At 35.2% G+C, this 14,153-nt stretch overlaps 1 protein-coding gene across 3 annotated transcripts in view; it reads left to right on the top strand.

Annotated features, from left to right (window-relative positions):
- LOC134652840 (uncharacterized) overlaps positions 1–14,153 on the top strand; it is a 74,738-nt gene that overhangs the window by 44,645 nt on the left and 15,940 nt on the right. For 2 of the 3 annotated variants that reach the window (XM_063508030.1, XM_063508028.1), the window contains exons 4-6: positions 1,490–1,603; positions 2,220–2,343; positions 3,229–3,316. In XM_063508030.1, the coding sequence (XP_063364100.1) occupies positions 1,490–1,603; positions 2,220–2,343; positions 3,229–3,316 (326 nt within the window). The remainder of the gene's footprint in view (positions 1–1,489; positions 1,604–2,219; positions 2,344–3,228; positions 3,317–14,153) is intronic. The other variant, XM_063508029.1, reaches the window with a different exon arrangement.

Genomic DNA, 14,153 nt, shown 5'->3' with positions numbered 1-14,153 from the left:
TAAGTCAATCATCTCTACATAATCTACCTCATACCTCACAACCATAACTCACTATACAGCAAGCAGCTGTGCTCAGCTGTATAAAGGCCTTCTATCATGCGCTCTAATGTTTGAATACAGGCCTGCACGGTAACATACATCATTGCTAACGGCTAGCATTTACATTTTAGTTTCACATAAAGCCACAGTGTAACTATTACGAGTAGAAGCAGTTGTTGGGACGGGGACTTAGTACTGGAATCAAAATGAACGTTGCCTCTTGTGGCACAAATAACTATTCTGGTATTTTGTGTAAAATAACGGCGTTATTCATAAACGTCTGCTTAGTTAATTCGTTGATGATCGTCTTTTGTCCTTCTCTATGGCTTTACGACAGATAGGGACAAACTACGATCATCAACTGATTAAGTTAGCAGCCGTTTAAGGATGACGCCATAATATTTAACATCAATGTTACAGTTGCTAAGAAATTACATACACTGCACTTTATATAATGTTGTTATGTGGGTTTTCAATGCCGTTTAGGCCCTCCCTGTCACAGTTTTGCCTTTGAGATGCTTTGGTTTAATTGCACTTTAATTTCGTTTTATCGGTACCAAAATTCCTAGACCTCAAAACTTCATTTGGGGTCGGGTCGGGCCTTCTTGTGTGTTTGCGCCAGGCCGGTCTGTCCTGGGTTGTCAATCAACAATGGGCTATTCTGGGCTTTTAGGTCCCTTTCGACCTTTCCATTATCGCCGTCATTGTACTGCGTAATTGTACCTACTGTGACAATGCCTTAGTCGGATTAAATTCTAACTGTTATGCTCAGAATCTGACAATAAACAAAATTAGTTAAAATTTCCCATGAAATATTTTACACCTCGAATTCATTTTCAGTTTGGGAGGTATTGTGCTCTCCTACTTCTGATCACAAAACACAACTACTAAAAAACTACACAAACCAACTGTTATTTACACAAAAAGACGAAACTAACTAACAGATACAAAAAGAAAGCACGCAAGAAGATTTTTTTTAAAGTTTTTGAAGGATGCCGTGATTTTTTTAATAACTTTCTTACTTTATTTAATGTTTTTTTTTAATATGTCTCACGAAAGTTTAATATCGAATAACTTTCTTACTTGCAGACTCGGTTCTGTACAGGCGAAACCAGTAGTTACTTGTAAAAATTAAAACATTTAACTAGGTCGAATGTTTTTTTAGACGGGCTCCACCGATTTGCGAGATTGCGATCATGTTGATAACTAGATTCTGCCCGCGACTTCGTCTGCGTAGAATGATGATGATGATTGATAAAAACTATCCTATGTCCTTCTTCGGGCCTCAAATTATTTCTATATCAAATTTCATCTTAATCGGTTTAAGCATGTAGAGGTTTACACAGACAGACAGACAGAGTTACTTTCGCATTTAAAATATTAATAAGGATTTTCAATATCACTAGGGCATTAGCATTGTGATTTTCAAGTGTTCTGTTGTTTGTCGCAGAATGGAGCGGGGCGACCGGTGGGCTGCCTGCCGAGGTGGTCCTGCGACTGCACCCCCCACAGACCACCCTCAGAAGCAACATCTCCTCCATGTCCAACTCCAGTGAGACTAGCAGTAAGTCCGCCATAGTTTGTGGTAGAATGGAGCGGGGCGACCGGTGCGCTGCTTGCCGAGGTGGTCCTGCGACTGCACCCCCCGCAGACCACCCTCAGAAGCAACACCTCCATGTCCAACTTTAGTGAGACTAGCAGTAAGTCTGTCACATTTTGAATCTAAAAATGCAGCAGTCTTACGGAAAAAGAGATTTTCTGTCCGATTATAAACTCAGCTTCAATGCTACACTAACTTGAATCAACTACAAATTGCGGACAATATGTAGATATTGTCCGCAATTTGAGTAAAGTACGGTTAGACTGGACATCTGAGTCATCCGACCTTAATTGTCCAACACTGGTAGCCCTTCTATTTGATTAATGATACATGAGCTACTTGCTTTACTATAAACTTCGCTGAGTTACATACAACTTCTCGGGTAGGGCAAATGTCATACCTATTTGCTTAACCGATGTCCTATTGTAAATTTAGTTTATATATTTATTGTCACTAACATAGTTTTTAAGTTATTTTTTATTGTAAATAACTAACATTTTATGAGCCAGCACGAGCTTGAAATAAAGGTTAATTTAATTAAATTTAACCTGAAAATGTTAATGATATTTTCTCTCAACAGATGGCAGCGGTGTAGTTGTACGGGCAGAAGAAGCCCTCATAGTAGCCTTCGTCCTCCTGCTATGGGTGGCGGCCATTGCTCTGTTCTTCAACCGTTGGGGCAAGATAAGGTGCGTCTATAAACTGTACGTGGATTTCCTCCTTTTTATGAGCACCAGTAGATTTGAGCACATTCGGTGGATGGATGACTTAAAAATATATTGCCGGTGGACTTGATCCGTGGTCTGTGGTTGCAGTACAACTACATCTAGACTCTAAACTATTAAAACTACCGGGAAAATGCATGTAATAATGATATGGCAAAACAGAGACGCTAATTACATTGACGATCACAATTTTAGTTCCTTCCGTAACATATGTGTTGACAATTTTTATACAAAAAATGTATAGCCTCGGTGAATTTAAAAAATATAAAATTATAGCAGGCAAATGTCGCTTTAAAACCAAGTACTTCAATATGAAAGATGTGAACATAGTGATTCACGCTATAAGGTAAACAAATATTAAGCCATAACTTTGTTTCAAACCACTTATAAATTATAATCCGCCGAGTGTGTATCTTGGAGTGCACTGATTACAAACTTCAAATTCGTAGAGGACAGAAATTGACAAGGTTCATAACCTAGTGTTCTTTTCAAGGTCCCTGTTGAATGATACTCGCGAAAATAAGATTCCCTTTTTAATTAAATTCCGTTGAAATGATTTTAAAGAACATTCTATAATTGCTTTCATACGAAAATGAAACTGTAAAGGATGACTCACGTTAGACCGTGATACTTTTCTATGACAGATGACGGTGATCACGTGATAATATTGAATAATTTTACGGTTTAGACTCACTTGTTTTAAGACACTCGCGCGACATGTTTCGGAGAGCCTTGGCCTCCTTTCGTGGAAAGTGAAGGTTTCTATAGAAAACGAAACTCCGGAACCTCCGGCCCGGACACGGCCCGGTCTAACGTGAGTCATCCTTAACTTCAAGTTCAATGATACGGGATGACGTTCCTCAGGATGCTGGAGCCGTATCAGCCCAAGTTCCAACAACAACATCGGCAGAGCTGCGCGCTGGCCGAGAGCTCAGTGGTTGTGGCGCCACATGTAAGTACTATCATTTACTGTTAACTTACCATTAGTATCTAATCTTATCATAAATACAGAATGAAAGAACCGTTGAGATAAAATATTTTTAGTTACGTAACTTTTGGTACCATCTGTCATCCCGATACATGCTTTTATTTTTTCATTTAGTGTTTGTCGATGTACCATCACGCTCCGCGATGGTTGTGCCATTTATTAGAGTTCTAGCTAAATTGGTTGTTCAATACTTTTTGCGCTATCTCCAATTGGAATTGGTAGCTAAATTTAGCTTGAACCGTAAATGCTTAACAATCACGGAGCCTGACTGCGTGACTGTCTTCTTGGCTAGGCCCTAAGGTCTACTAAGGATCAAATAAGAGTGATATATTTAGTTAGTACTAAATGGGCCCACAGATTACCAGTTCGACGAACGATATCAGTCTGGCAGTTAAACGCAAAAGGTGACAATTCCGAACAACTGACAGGCTGATATCGTCTGACGGACTGGTAACCAGGGCCCCTATTCGACATGTGCAACTGTCAGATTTCGCGTCATTTGAAATTCAACTGCTGAAGTTCATTTGAAGTTCATCAAGTGCTGAAGTTCATTTGGTACAAACAATAATTTAACAAAAAACAACTTTGTTTTATTATTACTTTAAGGTTTATAATGGTTTGGTTTGGTTGTCACCTAACTGTGGATTGCTAATGTCAAATTTTGACAAGTAATGATTCCAAAGGTAGACTTGGTTCTCTATGACCTTCGGCACCATCTTGGAGTTTTTGACGTGCGAAAGGGTAATTTATAGCAAAGAGTAAAACTTTTTTTTTTCAGTACGTAAGTTTACATGAATTAATGACATCTTGTGAGCGATAGACCAACGAATGCGCTGTAGGCGATGCGGCGGCGAGTAGTGGAACTTACGTGACAATTTCCATCAATCAAAAAGGGACTACATTGCTGATGGTCGATAAAGGCTATTAATAATTGAATTTTAACAGCAAGAATGCCTTATTGACAAGCGATCTTTTTGTTGAACCCACACCTACACGTCAAATAATGCTTGCTCCACACATTCTCCTATAAACGCTCAAAATTGTAAAAAAATTAAACAATTTACTCATCACCTCTCTCAACTCAAGCTGCCTATTTCTAAACCACGTTAATAAACCACAAGTTGTACCTTAAGAGCCTCCTGTTGGAGCTGAGATTTAAATATTTTAGGTAAATATACCCGTCTCGCTAACGGAAGCGGCACCTAAAACTAATGCGATAAGGACAAGGTGAAAAATCCTGCGTAAAAATCTCAAATATCGAGGTCGAGTACGAAACCTCCTGTTTCCTGTTTACTTTTAACTGTTTCCTCCTCCAAAACTTAACCAATCGTAACCAAATTTGGAAATCTAAATGATTATGAAATTATCTGTGTCGGACCGTTTTGCTTTTTTGGCTAATTGATATCAGTTTTGAATACCACGCCTCTCATTGCGGCATAGTCAATTAGGCCATTTTGGCCATTTTTGAAGGGCTCTAGCGCCTTAAAAAACAAAAATATCAAAAAAAGCAAAACGGTCCGACACCGTTATTGACAATATTAATCTGTGTTAAAAAAATCATTGCTCTAGCTTCAAAACCCACGGAGGAAACAGTCGAGTACGTTTGTATGGAGAAATGACCACTCCTGTTGGCTCTTAACACATTTCGTAAACCACATATTCAGAAAAGTCCGTATTTTATTACTAAGTGGAACATGAATAGCTTGTATTACTTTTTTGGCATAAAAGTAATCTAAATTAGTCAAAATATTTTGACTAAATATTGCGCTACTGCTACCTACTATATAGGTACCTACTACCTTAGTAACTTGGTAACTTTGTCAGTCACCAACTATTTTGATGCTACCTACAAAGAGCATCAAAATAGTTGGTGACTGACAGGTCAGGCTTCGGTCTTGGTAAGTAATATAGTCAAATACAGTAGGTCATAAGACCTAACATTACTACCAAGACCTAAAAGTACCTATTGTTTAATATGTATCTACTCAGAGATGATTTTTAATTAAAGGAGATTAAATACATATATGTTATTCAACTACAAATAAAAAAATTAGATCTATTTCAGTTTACACATTTTTTTTCGTTTAATTTTAATAAAACATTAAAGTTTTTAAGCATTCAACTTTATTTAATTTTCTTCACTTTATTATTTTCTGATATTTAAGTAGGTATGGTGTTTCAGGTTGGTAACAGGAAATAAGAAAACCACACCTCTCCAAAAACTCTGCTGGTGATTCACATCTGTAAGTTTAAATATGAAACATGATAAAAACACTTAAATTAAAAACTTAATGTCTGGGAGACCGAGTTTTGCTCGGGAAACATATAATAACCCAAAAATGCGTTTTCCCAGAGATAAAACCTAGCTAGATCGATTTTGCGCCCCCGTAAACCTCCATATAGCAAATTTCATCTAAATCCGTTTAGAGCCGTTCCCGAGATCCCCGAAATATATATACATATAAATAAATAAATAAATTTACAAGAATTGCTCGTTTAAAGGTATTAAAAACTTATAAATAAATTATTAGCCCTAAATCCTGGTAGTGAGTGTAGTGACCTACCAAGTGCGGTAGGGTGCCCTTCTCCAGGCTGCCCGCTTGCCCCGCTGGATAAGAATGCTGATCCGCATCATCAAAAGCATACAGATATAAAGCGCTTTGACAGCTCCTCATAGAGGCAACGCGCGCTAGGCCGCACGCCATAAATCTAAGCTAAAGTCTTAAATTCGAGATCATGAACATGAAATATTGTTCGCTATAATATTAAAATCATAGGTATTAGACCTATGATTTTACTATTATAGCGAAAAGTTAGCAGGAGACGGCCGTGCCGTGGTCGTGATAGGTACAGCATGCGTGGACCAGACAAGCAAACCCTGAATTATGTCCCTACCTATTTGACTATACCTTTGTTCACCATTATGTTCACCTATGTATATTTACTCTTCTTTCCAAGATAATCATCTTTTTCAAGATGTAACCCGTATAATCGGGCTGTATAATTGCCTCAATTTTTTTTACACAAAGTTGTATGTAATCTTAATTCGATAATTAATGATGTTTTACATATTTATCATATACTATTTTGCAAATTTTTCTTGGTTATTTGTACGTTGTTTATTTCGATTGACGATTACTATGACAGCGTTTTTTTTTTCTTTTTTGGCATTTACTACAGTAGCCAGTGTCATGTCGATATAAAAACACTTTAAAAATGGAAAGGTTGAGTCCTCAATACAGTGACATTATAACTCAAACAAGAACCATCCAAAGGGGGGTGGGGGGAAATTTCGTTATCTGCCTCTCTATCACTCTTGCATATACGAGCGAAATTTAATGGTGGCAGATAACGAAATTGGTATCGCGGCAGGCCCTCTTTAAACAAACCGCCTTGATTCATCAATGTTATATTTATTAGGAACAAACGTTGACTGCCGACTGTTCTATATATTATACTACTCTTTGCTGCCCACTTCTAGCGCTGGCGGTACACCGCGAAAATCAGTAAAATGCTGCAAATGGTGTTAAAGGTCTGAAAATCGGTACGATTGATCTTTAGGACATTTGAAACAATTTGACCCGAAGCGCCAACAAATAAAAAAAACGAGAGGAGTTATGACGTCATGTTTTTTTGTATGAAATAAAAAAAAATGTTTAGAAACCTATCGTGTATGGTATTAAACGAAAGGGCTTTCTGAGCTAATGCTAAAAATATATCACATAGTTACATTTCGGTCATTTTGTTTAAATTATAATAAAAATAGTTTTCAAAACATACCAAGTTTGGGCTTCTCCAGATACAATACCATAATTTTTTTTTTGTAAAATATACCTCAAATTATCCCTAATATCCTCATATCTAACCCTAATAAAGCAATTTTGAAATTATTTACATTTAGGTTTTTTTTTTAATTTTTCAATTTTACAAAGTGTAATAATAGCCCTGCCGAATTACTCAATACGAGTAATAATGTCATTCGGGTAAAATAAGAGTATTGAAACTTGCTTTTTCTACTCCCGTACTTTTATTTGTCATTTAAAGGGTCGTGCACACACCTTTAAACCCCTAACTTATAGTTATCAACACAAGTCTTTAGTCTATTCCCCAAAAAAAATATTTGTGCATACACGCAGTATCTTTTTGGCACTTTTACGATACTTCGTGTAATCACCACTTAAAAAATATTGTATGGAATACATTGTTTCCAATCTAATTTTAATTGTCATTTCTGACAGATGAGTAAACCATATACATGTTTTGGTTAATGGTACGATTATTTTCATCTTTATAGGGCTGTATCTCCTAAACCGTGCGTCGTAGCACAAAAATAATCAAATTTTCGTTCCCCTTTGAAACTCCTAAGTAATATTTAGAAAATACAAAAAACAAAAAAATAAAGATTTTTTTTATAGGGTTGTATCTTCTAAACCGTGCGTCGTAGCGCAAAAATATTAAAATGTTCATTCCTCTGTAAGAAACCCTAATTAATATTTAAAAAAAACACAAAAAAGAGATTAAAAAACACAAAAAAAAAACTTTATAATGCTGTATCTCCTAAACCGTGCGTCGTAGCGCAAAAATAATCAAATTTTCGTTCCCCTTTAAGGAACCCCTAAGTAAGATTTAAAAAACACAAAAAAAGAAAAAAAAAGAAAAAAAAAGAAAAAGAGGAAGAAAAATATTTATAGGGCTGTATCTCCTAAACCGTGCGTCGTAGCGCAAAAATAATAAAATTTTCGTTCCCCTTAAGAATCCCACGCACTGAACAACCTATCACATTAGGACATGAAACAATCATCATCATCCATTTTTATTATTATTTCATTGCATTTCAAAGTAAGTGCTTGGTCGTAGAAAAAGTATTGTATGCAACGTTGTTTAACTGAGTCAAAAAATACTAGTGGCGTCTTTATTAACAATTTTCGGTTGTTGTTTGTTGTTATTGTTACTCACGCCACTCGCCTTTTTTGACCTCTCTTAAACAACAGTTGCATAAAATACTATTACATGTTCCTTTGGTAATATCTAAGCTTTAAGTAAGAAAAAGTTCTGATGAGTGGGGGGCGGAGAACTCGGGAAAGGGGGGACGTTAAAGGTGAGTTTTTTCGGTTAATTCTTTCTTAATTATTACATAGACAATTTTTACTACGACTTTAGATTCCGAGATATAAGCGACTTTCTGAAAAAAACCGTTATATATTAATTTTATGCTTTCTTTTTAAATATTTAATTGAGAGATTCATAGATCACACTATGTAAAATTGAAAAATAAAAAAAAAACCTAAATGTATATAATTTCAAAATTGCTTTATTAGGGTTAGATATGAGGATATTAGGTATAAGATTAGAGGTATATTTTACAAAAAAAAATTTGCCGTATTGTATCTGGAGAAACCCAAACTTAATTGGTATGTTTTGAAAATTATTTATATTATAATTAAAAAAAAAACTGAAATGTAATGATGTGATATATGTTTGGAATCGGCTCCTAAAGCCCTTTCGTTTAATACCAAACACGATAGGTTTTTAAACAATATTTTTTTATTCCTACAAAAAAAGATGACGTCATAACTCCTCTCGTTTTCTTTTTATTTGTTGGTGCTTCGGGTCAAATTGTTTCAAATGTTCTACAGATCAATCGTACCGATTTTCATACCTTTAACATCATTTGCAGCATTTTACTGAATTTCTCGGTGTACCGCCAGCGCTATATAGGTATACTTGGTCAACCAGATCTTGACAGTAGACAAAGGCGGCAATTTTGAAAAATGTAGGCGCGAAGGGATATCGTCCCATGGAAGATTTGAATTTCGTGCCTTTTTTTACTGACAAGATTTGGTTGACCAGCTATATACATATTATACTACTCTTTGCCTACGCCTTTGTTTTAAACTTTTTTTTAACAAGTTTTCACAGACAATTAAAAATTTGACATAGACACATCAAGGCGGTTTGTTTACAAAGGGGCCTATCGGGAAGTGCGAAAATCGAAACTCAGCTATTTGCCTCTTTATCGCTCGAATATGCAAGAGTGATAGAGAGGTTAGATAACAAAATTTCTAATTTCTGACTGTATTTTTCTTTAAATATTTTCAAATATAATTAAGTTGCGTTGTTTTATCACAAAGTTAAAAAGACTTAAAAGACCACTGTTTGTATCATCACCATCAGATCAGCTCGATGGTAACCATAAAAATATTGTATTGTCACCCATATTACATATTATGTACTTATGTAAATTTTCAGCTTCATTGAACACCCGAGAAGTGGGTCAAATCTAGACACGCGGTAGCGTGTCCAGCCAAGTTCAAAGAAAAAGGAACTGGCGACGCAGCAACCGTGTGTAATATTACACGAACCATTTCGAGCTACTTTTGACCCCTTCACAACTTGAAACCTACTTAACCTACACACATGAAATTTGGCACATGTATTCAAGTCCCTTAGCTTGTTCAAAATACACTATTTCATAAACATAGCTCAAACAGTTATTGATAAATTAACCTTTAAAAACCGGCATTTTTGTGACTGACTGACATATAGATCAAAAACCTAACCCACTTCCAGGTGACCTAGAAACTTGAAATTTGGCATCAAGGTAGACTATTAGGTGTATATAGAAGGAAAAATGTGAAAATTGGAAATGATTGATATTTTGATGGAAAAAAAAATAATTAATACTTATAGACCAAAAACCTAACCCACTTCTAGATCACTTAGAAACTTGATATTTGGCATCAAAGTCGACTATTAGGTGCATATAGAAGGAAAAATGTGAAAACTGGAAATTATTGATATTTCGATGGAAAAAAAATAATTAATACTTATAGACCAAAAACCTAACCCACTTCTAGAGACAAACCAAAGAAAGTCTGCAGCGCTAGATTAAAAGTAGTTTTTAAAAATCAGTATGCGACAACACCACAGAAAATGGATTAAATAGTCTTGATACTTGTGAAATTTCTACCATATTTACCGTCTATGAAAAAATTAAGCTGTATGCACAGCTTAATTTTTATGGTAAAATAAATTTCATTCCAACAATAGATGTCACTATTAATATGTAGACATATACTAATATTGATAAATAATATTGGGAGAATGTGACATTTGGCTTCATCAAAATTAATAAGCTTTTGTAATATTCGCGACGGCGGTAAATAGGTACAGAGGGCCTACCGCGAACCACGTTCGACGTGTTACCTCCCTGTCACACATACGTACGAATTTACAAGTGCGACAGAGAGGCCACACGTCGAACGTGGTTCGCGGTAGGCGCTCAGAGGGCCTACCGCAAACACCGAAGTTCTCAATATGCGAGCATCTTTCTCTTTTACTCCCATTAAGGCGTAATTAGATTGACAGAGAAATTGCCCGCAATTTGCGAACTAAAGTTTTCGGAAAAACGAAATAAACCATTAAAACAATAAACATATATTAAAAATAAATTTTAGCTTTAACTAGTAGGTACCCATGCCGTGAGCATAAGCATGGAGGTTGTGGGTTCGAGCTCAAAACCCGGCTAGTACCAATGAGTTTCTCGAAATGTTAGAGGAAGTTCATAAGTATGCCTATACCTATTAGATGTGTTCAATTTGCTGTGAAACCTTAGTCTAAACCAATATTATATTATCTAAGTAGGTACATATGGTGAAGTATTAAGATGTTTCATTCCACTTACCCGTCATCAACTCCAAATTTTGTAAACATTGTCGTTTTTCAGCTTGAATCGCCTCGTGCTGACTTTTTACAAGTGTAAAATTATTCGTCATGCGGAAAAGTAACTCCCGCACGCCGGTTTTGTAAGGTTTCACCATGTTTATTCCGTTCATCACAAAACACAATGAATATTTAAACGATTTTGACAAACACATACCATAGTGCATGACGTTTACTGACTGCTTAAAAAACATTGCCATATGTAGTTTTTTAATTCGATGTCAAATTATTGCGCTGCAGACTTTCTTTGGTTTGTCTCTAGATGACTTAGAAACTTGATATTTGGCATCAAGGTAGACTATTAGGTGCATATAGAGGGAAAAATCTGAAAACTGGAAATTATTGATATATCGATGGAAAAAAAAATACTTATAGACCAAAAACCTAACCCACTTCTAGATTACTTAGAAACTTGATATTTGGAATGAAAGTAGACTATAAGGCGTATACAAAAGAAAAAATGTGAAACTGAAACTTTTTGACAATTAACCGCGCGTTAGCGAGGGTCTCCTTTTCAGCTTAGGCAAACTGCTTTCATGATGAATACTATAGTAATTTCTGTACAAAAAGTAATGATATCCCAACAAAAACATAAATGTGAAATGAGAGCCAAGTTCAATATTGAGAATATGTGTCGTTGTTAACTCGCCGACAAAAGAATTGAGATCTATATGGGTGCCAAGTTCTGTGCTGTGTAGAAAATCCTGAGATTATAAAGGATTTGTCTTGGCTAGTTTTTACGTATAGGCATATAGGTAATATATATTTTTCTGTTAGTTTTTCAAAAACTTGGTTTGTTGTTAAAAACTAGCCAAGACAAATCCTTTATAATTTCAGGATTTTCTACACAGCACAGAACTTGGCACCCATATAGATCTCAATTCTTTTGTCGGCGAGTCAACAACGACACGTATTCTCAATATTGAACTTGGCTCTCATTTCACATTTATGTTTTTGTTGGGATTTAATTTGCATGATTTGATTGGAACCACATTGGAACAGACAGACAACCAACGGGACAGATGAAACTAAGTAAAAGCTTGAAAAAATGTGGCTTTTTCAATTTCTATTGCAACTTCAGATCAGGGACCGGAACCGGTTACCTTAACCGGGGTTTTTCATAGGGTTATTTTAGAAGTGGTTATAAAAACCCCTACCATAACGGTAACCGTCTGATAAGGTAACACTTTGATTCGGTAACCGTATCAGATCGAGTTAACCCCTGTTACCGGTAACCGAAATAAAAACCCAGTCGATTCTGTTACCTCATAATAAGGTTTTGAACCAGTTCAAACGATTGTAATCTTTACGCAGACTTAAATTCAACTCATTATTGAATAACCGTGGTTGGCATGGGCGGTCTATGAAGCCTCCAGCACAAACAAGTTTTTTTGCCGGTAACTTCGCTTATTGTCAATTCAAACAATATTGCACTTTGAGTCCTTAAGCTAAAGTTGAAAACATAAGTGAGCGATTACAGTATTATTTTGGAGCGACAGCCGCAGGCAGCGTGGTTATTCCTTTGTTTATCTTTATACCTGTGTGTTCCTATTGTTGTGTTTCGGAGCAATTCTAGTTTAGAAATGTTTAGAAAAGGGGTTGCAAGTAAACAACATCCTATCCTAGTAATATCTGCTATTATTTACATAGTTATATTTTATGCTACTTAGATTATTATTTTTATTTTCGGGTTCACACTTGGTATGTACCTACAGATTAAAGACTGATTTAAAGAAAAATTTTTACCTAACTAGTAATTTTACTGGTACATAGTTAGGTATAATTTATCTTTAGATTCCAGAGAATAGAGATAGAGTGATTAAAAAAAATCACTTTGTGATAAAGATACATGCGCTAGTGGATTGTGGTAGATATTTTACCATTGTTAACAAATGACATATGTACTAGTTATTACGAGCTTATTTTATAATAAGCAATTAAAGTCTATTCTTTATCCGGTAGACTAAAATGACATTTCACAGTATGAAATGAAATGACACATGATGTTCATTCATACTATGAAATGTCATTTTAGTCGACCGAATAAAAAAATAGACTTTAGTATAAATGTTTTCATATGCGGTGAGTTTGTATGAGCTAAAAGCCGTAATTTACCTTGTACCGCTTAATGCAGCGATCAGAAAATATATATCTATAGCAGTGATAAATAAACTTATTTTAATACTTCAAATCTTTCATTAATACCAGAATTCATTATATTTATTGGGTATCTATAACATTGCTAGGTGAAATAGTTTTGTTTAAATTAAATAGATACATACATACTTAGTAAGCAGTGTTGGTCATTCAAGAATAAAATCATTATTTAAATAAGAATTCCTAAGAATAAAATCATGTTGATTTTATTCCCGTCAAAATTATTTAAATAAATTTGATTGGAAATAATTAGTATGTGAAAAAATTGAATAAGAATAATTCTTAATCAAATAAATGTAATCCCATCAAAAACATTACATGTAAAAAGGTGCAAGTCTCGCAACGCTTTTACTACAAAAAAGTTTTGAGATGTAATGTGAAACCAAGTCGGTTATTTTAATCAGTGCCAGGGGGTGTTAAAACCGTATCAATAAGATATCTTTAATTTGTAATACGTATAATGACTTGGCCATCGCACGGCTGCATAATGGCAAAAGGATCATCGTCACCTATTAAAATAATTCTAATTGAACATAACGCTAGCGCTAATTGCAGTTTGAGCATTACACATATTTACGAGTACGGTACGAGTAAAGCATTATGTGCGATTGCCAAGTCATTATATGTATTACAAATTAAAGATATCTTATTGATACGGTTTTAATACCCCCTGGCACTGATTGAAATAACCGACTTGGTTTCACATTACATCTCAAAACTTTTTGTAGTAAAAGCGTTGCGAGACTTGCACCTTTTTACATGTAATGTTTTTTTAAGGGATCTCATCTCTTTTTGTAGGCAGTCCTTCTTTTCGGGTACTCATACCCATACTATGTATACACATATCATAACTAAATATATCTTCATTTATGAACTGCAACAGTAAATTTGTAATATCATATATTTATATGGGATTACAAAC

Source organism: Cydia amplana, chromosome 12 (genome assembly GCF_948474715.1).
Source record: "Cydia amplana chromosome 12, ilCydAmpl1.1, whole genome shotgun sequence".
Classification (NCBI taxonomy): Eukaryota; Metazoa; Arthropoda; class Insecta; order Lepidoptera; family Tortricidae; genus Cydia; species Cydia amplana.
Note: the sequence above shows the minus strand (reverse complement) of the source record. Positions and strands in the feature narration are given on the sequence as shown.